The 19032-nt window shown below is 41.4% G+C and overlaps 1 protein-coding gene across 1 annotated transcript; it reads right to left on the reverse strand.

Annotated features, from left to right (window-relative positions):
• Positions 1 to 1466: 1466 nt before the first annotated feature.
• vamp2 (vesicle-associated membrane protein 2) lies at positions 1467 to 16065 on the reverse strand (the record flags this gene model as incomplete). Its single annotated transcript, XM_083632256.1, has 4 exons — positions 15965 to 16065; positions 3737 to 3833; positions 2111 to 2269; positions 1467 to 1532 (listed from the first exon to the last, which is right to left on the reverse strand). Coding segments are annotated over exons 1-4 (324 nt in total). The 5' UTR covers positions 15967 to 16065.
• Between the last annotated feature and the right edge of the window lie 2967 nt (positions 16066 to 19032).

Here is a 19032-nt window from a genome sequence, read left to right on the forward strand (position 1 = left end):
TTAGACAGACCACCACCGTTCACTTTTCCCTGCAACTAGGCTTCCGATATAATTAGTTTGCCCCACCCGACCCTACCTGTGACTTCAAAGTGCAGAAATAAGGTGAGTTTAATGCCCGACACAGATTGTCTAACGAAAATCGTATGGTCCATGAGAGGGCTTTTACTACAGTGAAGTCCTGAGACGAACATAGAAAGAGCCTGAGGGTAAGTTAGCATCCCTCATGTTGTTTACACATGTCATGCCAGCTTGTGGTAGCATAGCATCCATTCGATGGTAAATGAGAGCTGTGTGAGTGTTATGCATTGTGTTATGGCCGTGAGCTGCAGCTGATAGTTGTTGTTTTTTCACCACCACTCTATCACACAGGTTATATTGTAGGCTAGTTAGCAAAACACTGAATTCCATTTGATGTCTCCACTCCAGCCAGGTCAAAATGCAAAGAAACATATCATCATTCTTTAAAAAAAGAATAGAAAGTCCTCCCAGCCCTGTCTTCAGTGAAGAGGACATAGAGGTTGATGCAAGCGGTAGTGATAGACTATTTTTCCTTCATTGTAATGCACGCAGATTTAATTTAAAGATGTGTTCCTTCCTAAATATGACCATCAGAACAGCCCATGACTCCCATCCCTATCCCCATTGAAGAGGACCTTGAGGTGGATGCAAGTGGTAGGATATCTTCTTAGGTGAGATTTGGTGATAGGCTATTTTCCCTTCATTGAAATGCATGCAGATTTAATTTTAAGATTTGATGTTACACCTGCTCAGTCTGTTAATTTAAAATGAGATATTCCTCTAAATCTGGCTTCCAACCCCCCAAAATTTCAGTGCCGCCCGCAGCCCCCTCAGATTGTTTGCTTGCATGATGCCCCTGGATGCACCTTTTGTTCTGTTCATTTGTTTAATGTTTGTGTTGTCTAGTTATTTTCCCGTAGTTTTAGTTAATAAATTATTGTTTTAACTTTTATATGACTCCCCTCATTTGTTACTTCTTTGAGCCGGGTTGTAACATATGAGGGGAGTCATAAACAAAACTAAAAGTTAAAATAGTAATTTATTCACTAAAACTAAGGGAACATAACTAGACAACACAAACTACATGAAACAAACGAAACAGAACAAAAGGTGCATCGGTGAGGAGGGAGAGAGACTCAATGTTCTGAAGGTCTTCTTAAGCCCAATGAATGTACCGGGCCCAGGAGCACCCAATCAGCCCAACACCAGGCTGCTTGCTGCAAGGCAAGGTCAGGAGAGTGGGCGGTATTTTATTAAAGAAAGTGTAATGACCAAAATAGTCATACATTATGTTATTGTGTTACTTATGGTTGGAATTCTATTGAAAATAAATTATTACCCTTTTTGCTGGGGACACCCTGGAACCCCCTCAAGGACCCCTGAGAGTCCCCGGACCCCACTTTGAGAACCACTGGCATATACCCTCATTTGATATACATATAAAACAATCATTGACCCTTACCAATAATGACGATGAGGACAATCAGGCATATCACACCCAGGATAATCATCATCTAAAGACAGTGGAAAGCAATTGTTAGAAAAGGACTAACATCTGGGATTGCTGTAAGCATTTCAATAAATGTCATTTGTATCATAGGTAGATAATCTCCAATTCACTATAACCATAGTTATAGTTATAGTTATGCTGTAACATTTCATTCCTGAAAGCACAAATAACCATCAACCAGGGCAAAGGCAACCTGGGTGATGTCAGAGGCAGTTTAGCCCAGAGAAGCTCTGATTGTCAGTATCACATTAAAATGTTCCCTACGGTATCTCTATTAGTATGACTCATGTCCACACAGTGTGAGATGGTCCACTGCCAGCTAACCCTACAGTTAAATACATCACGGCTGGTTCAAACTCTAGTGCTGTCACAATATTTGGCATCATTCCATAGTGGAAGAGGAAGAGGAGTGCTGGATTTTGTCATCTAGTGACATCACTGACTAAGTACATCATGCTGTTATGTAGAATTTCTACACAAACAAAAAATGAGACTTTCAATGATAAAATACAAACAACCAACAATATTGATAATGCGATGTCCTAAAATGCAATACTTAATAAGGCCTTTGTGTGTCCTCACCTTGGCATTCTTCCACCAGTATTTATTCTTCAGTTTTGCAGCACTGGTCTCAAACTGAGAGGCTCCAGCCTGCAGGGCATCGGCCCTATCATCCAGTTCTGACAGTTTCTGATCACGCTCCAGAACCTTATCAACGTTTACACGCATGATGTCCACCACCTGGGGAGAGACATGCAGAGAGGTGACAGAGAGAAGCAGTGCATTCAGCTATCAACTCTCTGCAAAGCTCCAGCAGAACGCTGCCTGACCCTTTTATATACAGTATGTGTTGCTTTGTAAGTTAAGACAGCTGGTCCAACACAATGGCTACACATTTTTTAAATAATAATCTCAAAATATGCCGCACCAATTCTGCAGATTCTGAGGATTAGTTAGGTAAAACCCTCCCAAGTTTAGGAAGGCCCTCCCATATTTCACATTTTTCTTCCATTTTCTCCCCAATTGTACCCGATCATTGCTCCACCCCCTCTGCCGATCTGGGGAGAGTTGTAGACTAGCACATGCTTCCTCCGATACATGTGCAGTCACCAGCGCTTCTTTTCACCTGACAGCGAGGAGTTTGACTGGCAGGACGTAGCGTATGGGAGGATCACGTTATTCCCCCAGCATTTTGGAGGTTGACTCACACCAATTGCAAAACTACCAAATCAGACATTTTATAACTACAATAGGCTACTGCCATCCAAACTCAAAGCTGAAGAATGCCAGGCTGCCAGCGTTTAGAGTGTAGGCTACCGTTCTCAGTTGCATGGAGCGCATATTTTACACCAAACTTCAGAAATCTGTCAGTTTAATGCTGCCTTCCTTGTCGGCAGCGATACAAGCCTAGAACAATAAACGGCTAATTACGATTTATGGATCGTTAGGAGAGACTGTTCAATACATTCAATTCAACATAAAAGCACCACCTATCTCCATAAAATATCCACCTTTAGCCGACTGGATTGCCTGTCATTCTTTTGCGCACGGTGCGTCTGTCCACCCGATTTGGCTGCTGTCTCCCCATTCAATCAGCGTTATCAGCATCTTATCACTCCATTCATATCGGCCAGTACGCGTTGTCGGATAATTAATAATTAATGGACTATTTTGGGTGACATGCAGCACACTCTCCCGTTGTCGGACCATATTTCAATTACAAACTTGCTCTCCTCCTCTCCCCATGTGCTCCCACGGCTCATTTCTCATGATTCCTCTGATAATAGCTTGTTGAAACTTCCTGTATTTGGTCCTAAAGTCCGAACTATCAAAAAAATGCTTTCACACTGCAAGCGAACTGCACCATGGTCCAGCTTGGTCCGGACCGAGACCACCTCTTTTCATCGGACAAAGGACCGGGCATTTGGTCCGCACCGTGGTCCGGGGGAGGTTTCACACCTGCCATTTTGGTCCGGATCAAACTGGAAAGTCCGAAAGTCCGGACCAAACGAGGTAGGTGTGAAAGCACCCTTAGACAAACCCAATTCAAATCCATTCTTAACCAAGAAATATTGTTTTGCTATTGTTTTGATGTGAGCAGGCAGAAAGGACTTGGTTACCAGTAGGTGACTCCTGAACAACGTTAAAAACATCTACATCAGAGCCCGATAACATGTGACTTTTGGGTTAAGCAGGACGTGGACTCACCTCGTCCACCTGTGCCTGCGTCTGTTGCAGGCGACGGTTGCTGGTGAGGTTGGGAGGCTGGTTCCCATCTGCAGGGGCACCAGCGGCTGGGGCAGACCTGACAAGGAAAACACAAATACGTAGCAGTTATATATATAACATACCCATAGGCGATTGTAGGCTTTCCAAACAGGGGTTGCACCAGCAAGAAGATAATAATACTCCGACAGGGGTTTATCTAGGGGGGGCTTGTGCCCCCCCTGGACAAAGAAATTTTGTAAATTTTAAAGTAAAATGCATTAATCTGGTGCACTGACTCTGAGAGCAAAATGAAGAGGCTAGTAGAATAGATATGATATAACTTGTCGCAGAACATCAATTTTGGTTTATTTGGTAAAAGTGGAACTGTATTCCTTCTGGTTTTTCTTCATTGTTCATGATTTTGTGGAAAGCATTCACTAAAGAGTCTATAGTGAATGCTGCTATTAACTTGTGTTTACTTTTGCTACTAAACCAACATCAGGACATCCAAGCAAGTTCTGACAGAGAGCAATTCCATTGGACCCATTGGACAAACACATTTGCATATCCCCCAGCATGCATTGTTCCTTCCAAACTTTTGACCACAAAGTAAAGTAACCACATTAAATAAGTGGTGAGTGGAAATAATCATTAGCCTATTCTTAGTTAAACATGCAGTTTTGGAACATTCAATATAGACAAATAAAAAAATAGACTATGACTCGACACCCTAAGTCACACATGGGACAAAATACGGCCCGCGGGCCGCATGCGGCCCTCGGGCGCCACCTTTTTTACAGTGCACCTGAACGCAACATGCAAGATACCATTTGTCCAAATGTTCATGTCATTCTGGCCAATACTCCACTTCTGTTATTGCATTTCAGTCTGGAATATGGAATATCTTTCAATAATCTTTATGACTAAAAGGCTACATTGAAGTAGAAATTTAAATAATTAACTCATTGGTTTTGGATTTATTTAGCTTCAAGAGTGCATTTTTGTTCGTGTGACCCTCAACACAGGCTTTGATCATCCCGGGCCACTTACTGATACTTATGCTTAAATTAACCCACTCATATTCTGGTTTATTTCAAGAAAAACATTTCGGCTAGTGGAAATTCTAATTGGCTGGTAACTTTAAAATCTAGCAGCCATATTGGCAGCTGGTAAAAAAAGTAAATTTCAAGCCCTGAGAGCAGGTGGTGACATAGGAGTGAGTGAGAAAAGCATCAAATATATTGGTGGTTAACACGTTCACTGCCAATGACGTATTAATACGTCAAAAATAATCCAACGGTTGACTGCCAATGACGTATTAATACGTCAAAAAAATGAAAAAAAAAATTTTGACCGTGGGATGTGCATCTAACCCTTTTACATCTCTTATATAATTATTGGAGCCACCGAACGTTTACAACCCATTCCACCGACCCACTAAGTGGCGACAGTGCTCTCCTGACTAGAGGAAGGCAAGCAAAAAGCAGCCATTCTCATGAAAATGGATGGGGGAAAACGCTTTCGTTTTCGCGCTGATTGCTGGCGATGCGGGATTGCAAATTTGCATAATAGATTACAGGTGGAACACACTTTGAAACACGCAGCATAAATATGACCAGAATCGCAAAAGCTTCTCTCAACCAAAACTCCAAGAAGCGAGCGAGTCCATCCAGACTTCCTCAAACAGCGGCCGCGCAGACAGGCAGCAGCAGCAGCAAAGCAGTGAGACTGGTGACAAGCTTGTGACGGCCGCTGCAGCCAAGAAGAACGCCCACGGAGGGAGGAGTTGGAAGCAGAGGGGGGTTTCCTGCTGTTATGGAGGAAATTACTGTTCAAAACTATTGTTTAGATGTCTGACGTCTTACTGATGCCAAAAATGAATGGTTAAAGTGACTGTTCTATCGAATTTCACAAAAAGCCGTTTATCTCTGAATAATTTTTCTGACGCTGAAACCATGCTGTATTCAACTGCTAATGCTTACATAACTACTAACTCTACAAACTAACTCTTTTAGACAGAGAAAGCACACATTCTATTAGTTCTTTTGAGATATTGTGTGTTCACAAAATCTTAGCAGAAAAGAATCCTCGGGTCTTGAAAGATGAGCCAGAATCCTCAAAAAACCCCTCTGGCAGAAGCTAACTACAGTAAAAAAAAAATGTCTGGCAGTGAATGTGTTAAGACTGAATAATGACATCACAACTGTTAATTTAAAATTAGTTATTCCTCTAAACCTGCCTTCAAATGCCCCAAATTTTTCGCGCTGGTGCCGTTCGGCCTTAGCAAAACCTGGTAGCGAGGACATTTTTTGTGGCCCTCTCTATCATCAAAGTTGCCCATCCATGGGTTACGGCATGAAAAATATTTGTTCGGCCCCCGGCAACAATCTGTGCCCCCCCATGAAAAATAGTTGCCCACCCCTGCCCTAAGTGATACACACATGTTATGAGAGTGGTATATATACCCATCACACTAATATCCGTTTCAGTGTAGAATGCTTAGTTCCTTGCTCTGCTCTGCCCTCTGCAACGGACAAACAACCATGTCCTACCGGTGCGGGAAAAGGAGGGGGCGCTATTTTGGTTTGTTTGTTGTTGTTTTGTGAGGGCTACAGAGCGCCCTAGCCGAACTGGCGCCCCAGGCAGGAGGCTATTTCGCCTGTAGTGTGAGCCGGCCCTCATCAACTATCGTTTATATGTCAACATAAAATAAAAAATAATCTGGCCACTAGGGGTTGCACGTGCATCCGGTGCACCAACGTACAATCGCCTATGAACATACCAACCAAGAAAAGGCTTAAAAAGCTGCAATAACACACCACTATAGGCAGAATGAATGAGGCAGGCAATTAAATATTTATTTTTATTTTTAGGCTATTTCTATTTCACAGCATTTATCTTTGAAGTCTGCCTCATACTTTATCTTTTTTCTCTCTCCATATTTTTTTCTGGTTGGACACACAAAAAGAAGAAAATTCAGCAGTTCATGTATTCACCGCTTTTGGCATATTTCAGATGTGTAATGTGCTCATAAATAATGAGGATGTAAATTTAAAATCTTACAGTGTGTGAGTGAAGTTATGTTTGTTCACATCAGTCTCAGTCCAAAGATCATAATGGCATAGCAAGATTACTGAGTGGGTCACTCGTTGTCTTTTTTGTTTGATTTCTAGAAAAGTTGGCCGAAGTGTTCGGAGGCATAAAACTTCACGGTAACCCTTTATAATAACTATACACTATAAAGCATTAATAAAGCATTAGTAAATACTTGATTCCCCATGAACTCATCATTTATAAAGCATTAAGCTGTGTTCACATCGAGATATTTATTTTTCGCTCTGTCGCTCGATTCAACCCTTTGGAATCGCTCTGTCGCTGTGTTTAAATCGCTCGTCAACAGGCACACGAATTGACGGACATCTGGGGGCTATAACGTTACGCAATGTCATGATGTTTGTCCACTACGAGCCACCGTAGTTGTCTACAAGCTAAACCTATCAGCGTGCTCCTAACGCGAGCTCTATACCGGTAGTACAGACTTCACTTCATGTCAGCTTGTCAATCAGTTGTCAATGCGGTTTGTTGCCACACAATAAACCAGCGGTTTGTTCCAAGCTAGTGTGATCCTTGACTCACTCTCACACGGCAGCCAATCAGCGTTGAACAGTGAGCAACTGATGCCAGCGAAATTTCGCTCGAGTTGGGATATTTCATTTCGGGCGACGAGCAAATTTTCGCCCTATCGCTCTGTCTCTGTCGCTTGGACGCCCAGCGATTTTTCTCCCGGGCGAATATCAATCGCTCGTTTGCATTGACTTTGTATGTAAACTTGATGCCAGCGAAAAACTTTTAATATGTCGGTGTGAACGCACCTTCATTCATACATTATTAAGCATTAGTAAGTAAGTCATAAACACAGTTATAAACATTTGATTCCCGATTAATAACCTAATCTGTAATGTGTTTAATGATTGTATTCTCATACTTTGTAAATGATAGATTCACCATTTATAAATAAGTATTATATCAATTACAAACCGTTGTTAATGGTTCTTAAGATCATTTAGAAAGTGTAAGTAAAGTAATAATGATCACTTTTCAAACTGAAACCCCCCCAATTCTCCTATTTCCCCCCAAAAAAAGAAACTCACAGTTGATCTCAAGTGAACTGCCCCATCCGCAAACCCTTAGGGGAGTAACCCCATGGATAAATAATTATTACACCGTTGACAAACCTATAAAAATACACAAAAATGTCAATTTCACCCACTTCTCGAGGTCCTAGAGACTCATGGATGGTTTCGTTCGAAAGCCCATGCTCACTTCTTGGATAAGCGATGAGTTATTCAAGAAAACCTCCTATTGGCTCTTTAGAAGGCTCTGGGAGGCTTAATTTGCATTTTTGTCCCATCATGCAATTCTGACCCTCTTAGAGACACAAAACCCTGAGTGAAATATACATCTCTCAGAATCACCCCCCTGGCCATTTGGGCATTCAGACATCTGCCTCCATTGGTCAAGGTCAGCCGAGACCTTCTATTGAAAATTGAAAATTATCTAATTTATTAAATGCTTTATAAGGCATAGAGAGTCCTCACTTTAGATGGGCTCACACAAAATACTTAAGTAATGACTAGTAACTACCTTAATTAATCATGGGTTTGAGTATAAATAAGTGTTTATAAACTATCTATTAACACTCACTAACCATGTCTAAATCATGTGTACAAATGTACACAAAAATGTACATACATATAAATAGTTGTTTAATCATTTACTTACACTTTCTAAATGATCTTATGAACCATTAACAACTCCTAAATAGATGGTTTGTAATTGATATAATACCTATTTAGAAATGGTGAATCTATCATTGACAAAGTATGAGAATACAATCATTAAACACATTAGAGATTAGGTTATTAATCAGGAATAAAACGTTTATAACTGTGTTACTAATGCTTAGCGATGTATGAATAATGCTTTATAAATGATTAATTAAGTATTTACTAATGCTTTATTAATGCTTTATAGTGTATAGGTATTATAAAGTGTTACCAACTTCACGAATGTATGAATACTGATTTATGTTGTTTGGTCTTAAATATTTCTGACAGTATCCCCACAGGTGTCCGTGTACCTTGTCCGACTCCTACACAGACTGTTGCATGACGGTATTATTATTCGATAGAGGGCATTCAAACGCAAGATGTGGGATTCTATGCTGCAGATATTTAATAAGCAAACTTCCACACTGTCACTGCTGAAGTGTCCTTGAGCAAGACCTTGACTCCAGAGCTGCAGGTACACAGCAAATTGGGCCATGTTTTGCAGCTAACAAGCGTTGGTTGGAGAGCTGCCTGTCCTCTCATAGCACTGATATGGCTTTGGGCCAGGTGTTCAAATCTATATCTTAAAGCGTTAAAATTGCCTCTGATGGGTGTGGACTTATATAACCACTGGCACAGTGTTGCTTTTCACACTCTTAAGTCAAATTAACGCTGATGTTTTTGCTGTGTAGCCAACCCTGCACTGTCACTGTCACTGTGACCTCTCTGCATGCTGTGGCCCTGCACTGTCACTGTGACCTCTCTGCATGCTGTGACCCTGCACTGTCACTGTGACCTCTCTGCATGCTGTGACCCTGCACTGTCACTGTGACCTCTCTGCATGCTGTGACCCTGCACTGTCACTGTGACCTCTCTGCATGCTGTGACCCTGCACTGTCACTGTGACCTCTCTGCATGCTGTGACCCTGCACTGTCACTGTGACCTCTCTGCATGCTGTGACCCTGCACTGTCACTGTGACCTCTCTGCATGCTGTGACCCTGCACTGTCACTGTGACCTCTCTGCATGCTGTGACCCTGCACTGTCACTGTGACCTCTCTGCATGCTGTGACCCTGCACTGTCACTGTGACCTCCCTGCATGCGGAAGGGAGCAAACCAACAAAACTGGAGCATCAACAGTGCGTCGGTTTTGTGATTGCATCTAAACTCTAGTGGCTGTCAGAATGTAATGATTAATAATTTCAGAAACAGCCTGAAAATGCATCCTCTACAGTACTTAACAACACAATTTCTACATTTTACACAAAAGATTAGATGCTTTCTACAACGAAATGATTAAAATGTTAAATGTCTGTGGAGTTATGCTGTGATCTGAACAGTATAGTGGGAGATACAGGAGAATGTTATGAGACATGCCAGTGTCAGTGGTATAGTGATGGCTATGCTCAAGATCGAAAGCCAAAAATAATTAACATTTCATTGGTTAACTACAGAGTCATAGAACAGACTGCCAATGAAGATGCCTATATTAACCAAACCTATACGCTTTCTGCTTAATGCCGGTAAAGACTGCTCTGCCAAACACATTTAAGGGTCAGTATTGAGAATTTGGTCTAAAATCCGAATCGGAATCAGTTCCAATTTGCAGGATTTGTAAGATTTGTATGGCTCCAAGACAAATAAGTCCAGCTGTCGCTGCTGGAAACGACAGTCAGGATGAATACATTTCCTCACAAAATGAATCCAAATGATTGTTGATTTGTCATGTCATACTGTACCTCCCAGTCTTTTTGATGCACTTTGCCTCGATAATGAAGCTTCAGTAAGGGACTTAACTGAAGGTGTGATTCACCATTGGAAACGGAAAGCTCTGTGAAAAATGCCTCCCTGTCTGCTCTGTGCAACAGAAAGACAAATGCGCCAGAAATATATAACTGCCTATAACAAAAGTAGAGAAACACTTGAATGTGCAATTGATTACCTAAGAATTGCAGTGATTCTGTCGTGGAAAAAGACATACTTTTTTATATTTTATACCAAGAGTCCATGTCGGTCAAATGAACCGCCTAACTATAATAGGCAGAAGCCTATTATAACTTGTGCAGACAAGACTGGTGATTGAATCAAAAACAGAGCACAATGTTGTGTAACGGCTGGGCCTATAAATAAATAGACTGGGCATATAGATTCTTATTTACTAAAAACGTGTATTATATTACTATAAAGCTATTATTTGATCATTAGTGTAGGCTATTTTCTTTGTTTTTCCAACATTACAGAAGGAAATGCATTTTGTTATGTGTTTTCCTATACCTGAAATGCAAGAGGCTGTAGTTGTATTATCTGAACATTCCTGGGATTGATAGACATTTTTAAGATCCCATCCCAACCTGCAAGCACCTTACAGTACATGTGCTACTACACATGTTGAGTTACCTGCAAGCACTTTACAGTACATGTGCTACTACACATGTTGAGTTACCTGCAAGCACTTTACAGTACATGTGCTACTACACATGTTGAGTTACCTGCAAGCACCTTACAGTACATGTGCTACTACACATGTTGAGTTACCTGCAAGCACTTTACAGTACATGTGCTACTACACATGTTGAGTTACCTGCAAGCACTTTACAGTACATGTGCTACTACACATGTTGAGTTACCTGCAAGCACCTTAGAGTACATGTGCTACTACACATTAGAGGTGCTCCAAAAAATAGATTCTGAAAGGATCGCGATTCTTAATGCCACGATTCCTGGATCGATTCCAAACTCCCAAGAATCGATTCTTAAAATCGTAAAAAAAAAAAAAAAAAAAAGAATTACAGTGCACCTGAATGCAACATGCAAGATACCGGCTGAATAAATGTCCAAATGTTCATGTAATTTGTGTACTGTACTGCCACGGTGCCACCACCTCTTCACTTAAGAACTCAATGTATTCTTAATGTATTCCCCCCAAAATCTAGAAATCCTTCTCAAAGTCTACAGATCCCCCCCAGCCTATAAATCCATCTTATCTGAAGAACATAAGGGGGGAATTCCCCCCTAGTTTGCTAAATGAATTTAGGCCCTGACTGTAATACAGAAGTTGAATTTGAAGTTCAGCATTAATACATTTGTCATTTTTTGTCTTATATTTACCTTTGTGTGTTATTGCAATATAAAACTACATAATTGAGAATCGATTCTAGATTCTGGAATCGAGAATCGTTGGAATCAAGAATCGATTCTGGAATCGGATCGTGACCCCAGGAATCGGAATCGGATCGGATCGTGGCTTAGCCGGATCGGAGCACCCCTACTACACATGTTGAGTTACCTGCAAGCACCTTACAGTACATGTGCTACTACACATGTTGAGTTACCTGCAAGCACCTTACAGTACATGTGCTACTACACATGTTGAGTTACCTGCAAGCACTTTACAGTACATGTGCTACTACACATGTTGAGTTACCTGCAAGCACTTTACAGTACATGTGCTACTACACATGTTGAGTTACCTGCAAGCACCTTACAGTACATGTGCTACTACACATGTTGAGTTACCTGCAAGCACTTTACAGTACATGTGCTACTACACATGTTGAGTTACCTGCAAGCACCTTACAGTACATGTGCTACTACACATGTTGAGTTACCTGCAAGCACTTTACAGTACATGTGCTACTACACATGTTGAGTTACCTGCAAGCACCGTACAGTACATGTGCTACTACACATGTTGAGTTACCTGCAAGCACCTTACAGTACATGTGCTACTACACATGTTAAGTTGATTTTATTACTGGCTTCTTCTGTCTTTTCCTTTTTTGTTATTCCCAAAGGAGATTTGAATGATGTAGGCTTTTCCACATTAAAGACTATAATGAATATCTTCCCTGAAATGCAAAATAGGTACATGTGGTGTAGGTCTTTCATTGCAAGCATCATTACCACCAATACAAAGCAAACAGAAGAGTATGCTAATAAATATCAAAATAATAGGAAACACAATCTAAATTCACTTAATTTTCAACTAATTTGAAGGTTTGTTGTCTTTCAGTGGTATCATGTGACCTGCTCTGACCAAATCAGTCACATGTAGCACTAGCCCGTTTGTGTAGAAATGTGATTTTATGAAAAAATATTGATTTTGGCTGTTTTGGGGTTTCACCAGATTAGCAAAATAAAGCCTTGGCTTTCATTCTGTGTAAAGATTATTGTGAAATTAAAATGTTAAATATAGTTTTGAAGCTAATAAATGTAGAGTTACCAGCAGAACTAGCCTACCTTGTCAATCTTTGTGGTGGTTTTTCTCAAAAACATAGTTTGGAAACAGTCACGACATAAAGCGGTGACATAAAACATAAAACTCAAAATGTGTTTTGGGGTCAATGTGACTGATTTTGATAGAGCAGGTCACATATTGTGATGATATGACAATTACCAGGTAATTATATAACTGGATTACTAAACGTGACTTTACTTACTACATGAACCTTGTGATATACATTGGTATTGAAACTGATGCTTGTGATTACCGTGATATTGATTTCAAACGTATCGCCCAGCCCCAGGATACACTGATTGTTCTGCTCTCTCTCTTCTCCCCCTCCCTCCCCCATGTTCTCTCCCTTCTCTCGGTCCCATCTCACCCCCATTCTCTCAACTTCTCTCCCCCTCCCCTCCCTCTCTAATATAAGATTGTTTAATCATGTTTATTGATAGTGCTTAGCTAGACTTTAGTTAGACATATTCTCTGTAAAGCCCTCAGAGACATGCTTATATGAATTAGGGCTATACAAAAAACTTGACTCGACTTGATAAGCGTATCGTACTTGTGACTACGTTCCTGTAGTACTGTGAGACAAAACTCTGTATAAAGGTCACCTTTAAATGCACACGTGCATGCGCACCCCCCCCCCCCCCCCCCACACACATACACAACTAATCCTCAAGTGACAACAAATCCTTTAGAAATATTCTCTTGATGGTGTTGTAGGTCACTATGACTTCCAAACCAGCCCAAACACACATTATCCAATGTGATATTTCTTACAATGCATTATAATTATCCATATATGCTTCTTTTACAATTACATTGGTTGTTTGATATAGATTGCTTTTGCAACTAGCAGCCAGTAGCCACTGTTAATGCTAAAGGAATGGAAGTTACAGGCCAACGAAAATCTCTCAAAATCTTCTTTGTGTAGCAACATGACACTGTTGCCCATTAAATCCCACTCTTTTGACAAAAACAGAGCCTAAATCCTGCTACTGGTTTTGTGTGTGGTGATAACGAGAGGCCCAAGTCATTTTCACCCTATTGCCAGATCAGGCCAAACAACTAACTGAATATCACAAAAGTAACAGTAATTAACATTTGATACCAATGACATGAAAGGGCACCCGATGACAGCGCTATGTCACATAATCTGATGTGATAGAGAGTCTATAGACAGTGCTATGGTGCTCATTTGGGTCCCTGATTAGGCATAATAGAGTAGCTGCTAATAGAGCTGGCAGGTTGGGTCAGCAGGCTTTCACATTCCTCTCACTGTGACTACAACATAGACAAGAACTACGGTAACTGAGTCCACTGCCAATGTCAAATATAGGCTATGACTGCTAATCAAATCTCTTCCAAGACAGAGCCTATAAAAATAGTCTAGCCCAGTGGTTCCCCAAGTGGGGTCCAGGGACCTCTGAGAGCCTTGGTTTATGGGGTCACTAGTAAATTAAACAATAGTTTAATTTAGCTATCATTTCACTTATTAGAGGTTAAACCAAGAAGGAAATGTGTTGACTATGTTGATCATAGTAGTAACTGACCCCAACCCACCTACAGTATAGAGTATAGACAGCTATGCTATTAAAAATTAACAAAAATACCCTCAGATGGCAGATGGGCTTCCTTTGAACAAAACCTTTTCAAATGGGGGGTCCCCAGCCCACGGGTTTAATGCGTTTCTGTTTGGGTGGTCACCGACATGAAAAGGCTCGCTGTGTCTTTCAGCACTGGACAGCGAGGTTTCAGCACTGGACAGCGCCACAGCAGCCACGCTCTTCCCAGTGTCACTGCCCGCTTCCCTCTGAGGCTGCTGGACTGTAACCTAACCCACACGGCTGATTATTTATTTCTGACGGTCACAAAGGGCCTATATAATGTCTTTTTAAAGACCTGATTGAGCATGACTCGACTGGGCCTGTATGGTGTGAGCCTATACGAGGGTGGGGAGGTTCCTTTGGGGAAGATTGAGACCAAATGCTGGTGACAATTTTACGTTTAGCCCCAATGAGGAAATGTCGTTGTCAACAGTTTAATAACATGTCGAAGCTTGGCTGTTTTAACCGACTGTTGCCCGCTATAGACAACCTGACAGCGACGAGGCTGTCACGGCCATCTTTCCTGAGCCTATACACTTCACACTTGCATCCTATACAGTCGAAAACAACAAGGGATGAATACAGCAATGGGAGATATACATTTTATAGCTTTTAGATGTTCTTGAAAGAGCAAATAGGCTCAAGTATAGCCTGCTATATAGCTGTTCGCCCTCGCACGAGAATCGACGACATACTGTAAGAGGCTAGGCTATCCCCACCCCCCGCTGTAGGTTACAAATATCGCGTAAACTAGCTAGGCCTATAAGCCTAATTCAGGGCTAATAATATGGCTCTATTCTTTATGAAGGCCAATGGAGGGCACCTCGAAAAGAAAAGCATTCAACGTTCAACAGGCGGTGTAAATAGGCTGTAAAAGCTTTAGAACCTCATAGGGCTTGTTCAACATGATGTCCTTGCTGCCTCTACAAATGAGCCTAATCGTTGCCTCCAGTGAAGTAACGCACGACTGGGGCCTAAAACGGGTTGGTAAATGCTAACGTTAAAACAAAATTGTATATGATGCCGTCCGACAAAATGTACATTGAATTAGCCCGTGGGCAATTTCACAGACGGCGTCCCTGTTCAAATCAAACCAGTCCAATCTGGAAAATGCGTGCGTGTCGGCTCCGGCGAAAAGCAGGAGCGGAAAGATGGAAGAGACAACAGAAACACGCCTAAAAACAACCTTTACGGCTTGAATTTTCCGTGTAAACACCGCAAATAAGGTTCATTTCCTTGACAACTATAAATCCGATGCTCTCGCCTGCTCCAAGGTTAGGCCAAAGCGTTAGCCTATACCGCTACCTTTATATTCATTATCCAGCAGATAACGTTAGATAACGGCTACTAAATTAAATTCAACATCACCATAGTAACGTTAACGACATGGCATTCTTACACCAGCCTACAATAACCTCTATAACCTCACTATCTTTACGCCAAAACCCCACGACCCATTCAGTTGACATAAATCCATGAAGAACACCTGTCACGGATACGAAATTCCAACTCATGAACGACCCAGGGCCCTAGAAAAACAAGCTGAAAGAACGTGGAACTTACATGTTTCCTGGTAGAGTAGGCTAGGCAGTAGTTCTGAAATCCCGGGACTGGAAATGTTAGCGCGTAGTAAGTGGCTGGTAGATTAAGTGGATTGCCTTCTGCGCTCCTCTCTACCCTCTGGCACCCCTTGCTAGGTTTATTGTGGCGCTTTCCTGCCTAGGAGGAGGACTCGCTTGTATTTGCCGCTGAGATAGATAATGTCCCCCTCTCTAGATAAAAGCCCTTTCCCCTTCCTATAGCTACTGTGATGCTGCACCTGCAGGCTCTTATAAAGTGCCCGGTGCCGTCGGTGTCTCTACAGTAATGAAGGTGTAATAAACAGTCGCCTGGATTAGGGGGACAAAGATGGCTCGGTGACGTCAATCGGCGAGTCTCCTGTTGAAATGGGTGGCCAGAGACACCAAAGACACCATTTTATTGATCACGATCATGGACGGGTTTTTTTTTTTGTCTACCGACGCCGTCATTGTGGTGATACATGTAGGGCAGGCTATGTTTATTTCATTATGCACCGCGCCACATGGTCACGTTGAGGTTTAAAGCGCTTGTGAGGGAGCTTATTTATTGGCAGCAAGGGTGCATGTCAACAAAATGGCGTTCTTTGAAAGGGGGTGTGGCTCGCTTCACACTAGGTGCCTATAGGTTATTATTGATTTCATAGTAATATGGCCACGGGACGTAGTAGTAATAGTAGAGGGTAAATCCACCTACAAACAGGTTACCCATCTTTTTATTTGTGAGGACTACTCACCTGTTCAGACTGGCATAAATCTCCATAAATTCATACAGTAGTAGATCATTTAAAAGGCATCAATTTGATGTAGCCTAGTTTACATGAGGATAGGTCTATAGTTGTTCTCAAGCATGGGACCAGGAGACCCCCTCTGAGGGGCTTAAAGGTCCCCAGGCAAAATAAGGGTTTCATTTAACTGTAACTCAAAAGTATTTCCACAACATAATAAAAATGAGTGTTATCATAGGTTTTACAGTCACCAATTTGATCTCCCTATGTGGCGAAAACATAGACAGTTGCACAATTTAATACTAAACTGACATCTTATATGGAAGTCCTTGGGACAAAATTTTATCAAATGGGTGTCGGTGAACTGTAGCCTATGTCTATCTTGGTATCCATGATGACAGTGTAATGTTTATGAATGCCTGTTTTAAGAAAACATAAGTTAATACTTTTCTGAAAATAAAATTGATTTTTGTTCATAGTGGTAATGGTTTGTATCATGTCATGCTTTACCCACGTTTTATTTACAGTAGCCTACCACTACATCATCAGATCATTGACTGGATTATAGTGAAGGTCCCTATTGGTTTAGTCGGCCCCGTTCTAAATAGTGGGATTTGCAGATGTTTAAATATATTTGTGTTTTATACAGTAGGCTATACCTACTGATAATGCTACACTATGACTGTGTTTATGATGGGTGAGATTTTCTGTTGTGTATATTTTTTAGCCATTAGGTATTAGGCCTATGTTGGTCAGGGTGGTAATTGACACTCAAGCAATCAAGTTAAGTCATTGCATTGTGTGACCTATAGACCCTTCTCACGGGGGCCGTTTTGTGTCGAAAAGGCAGGCGCAAGCAAAAACTTCCATGATTGGAATTTGGAAACCCTCATTAGTGTTTTGCTTGCACCTGTGTTTATTCTGCCTTTTTGACACAAAATGGCCCCCGTGAAAAGGGTCTATTGGTGCTGTTTCACAGTCACTCAAACATCCAGTGAAGGTTCCCCCGACACCCAGTATTATCTCACTACATATGAGTCCCACATGAGCAGACATCTCAAGCATCCTTCCCTGAAACCCACTATTGGCTTATGAGTCCCATAGAGATCTCATGTCCCCTAAACCCCACAGCTCATCAGGAAAATCTCAGCTCATAGTGATTTCAAACTTGCTCAGTGGAAAGTATCATCTTTTCATCCATCTCATTCAGTTGCCTATAACAACCAGATTTCATTGGTAATGATTGATTTACCTCTACTCTTGGCTCTTATCCAGGTCGTGTTGTGCAGAGCTGACTGACTCCACCACATGGTGGTGCTATAGGACAACACCCTGAAGAGGGACGTTTGATCACCTCTGTCACTATAAAAGGCCAACTGAATACAACTTAAAGTGAAATTAATTTGTTTCCATTTTGTAAATTAATGTTGTGGATAGGCTATACTGTAGTAACATGTACATACAATGCTACACTATTGACATTTTTTCCATTATCTTGAATCTTGTCCTTAAGTTCCTTGGAGATATTTAACTTAAATGCAAAAATGCTTTTTGCACATATTTCTGATTTCCTCTGCCTTTGTTTTACCTTTTTATTTAATGTGTGACATTGGATTTTAAAATGACTACACAAACAATGTTTTGTTAGTCAGACAGACATAATTTGTTGTGTGCGGTGGATGGAAGTTGTGGACCAAGTCATTGTCATGAAAGGCCTTCAGATATGCTGGTGGGAGGCCTCGAGCCATGACTTCCTCTGTAACATTACGTTGAAGAGGGACATGAAACCCCTACCACCGTGAATATTCTGCTCCATGGTCTGAGTCTAACATTACAATGTTCTGGCTCTTAACAGGGTGGCCATGTTGATACTGCTTTCAATCATAAAGAAGTGGCTGCTCATCTGGATTCTTAACGGAGGATTACAAGAAACAAAAGGAAACCCTGCAGACTCTGACGGGTTGAATTGGAGCCATACAGCCAAAAGAAGCCTTTAGAAAATGTCCATACAATCATTCATTTTGTGTCGACAGCCATACAGAATAAAAGCAGTGGGGCTAGAATTCCACATGCCCGCCACTATCACTTTTCTGTTCAATGAAGTCACTCAGATTCTCTTCACTGGGATCATTGTTGCTCTCTCCCATGTGTATCTAGTGGAAGGAGGCTTGGTGAAGGTAGTAATGCAATGAGGAGATCAGGGGAGCTTCAGCAACACTTACTTCCAGGTGTGGGCTCTTCCATGTGCTCAACGAGGACATTTCTTCTCCAAGCCTCTGGATAGGGTTTTGCCATACACATTTAATTCAAAGAAGAAGTTGCAACA

Source organism: Poromitra crassiceps (genome assembly GCF_964638095.1).
Source record: "Poromitra crassiceps genome assembly, chromosome: 1".
NCBI lineage: Eukaryota > Metazoa > Chordata > Actinopteri > Beryciformes > Melamphaidae > Poromitra > Poromitra crassiceps.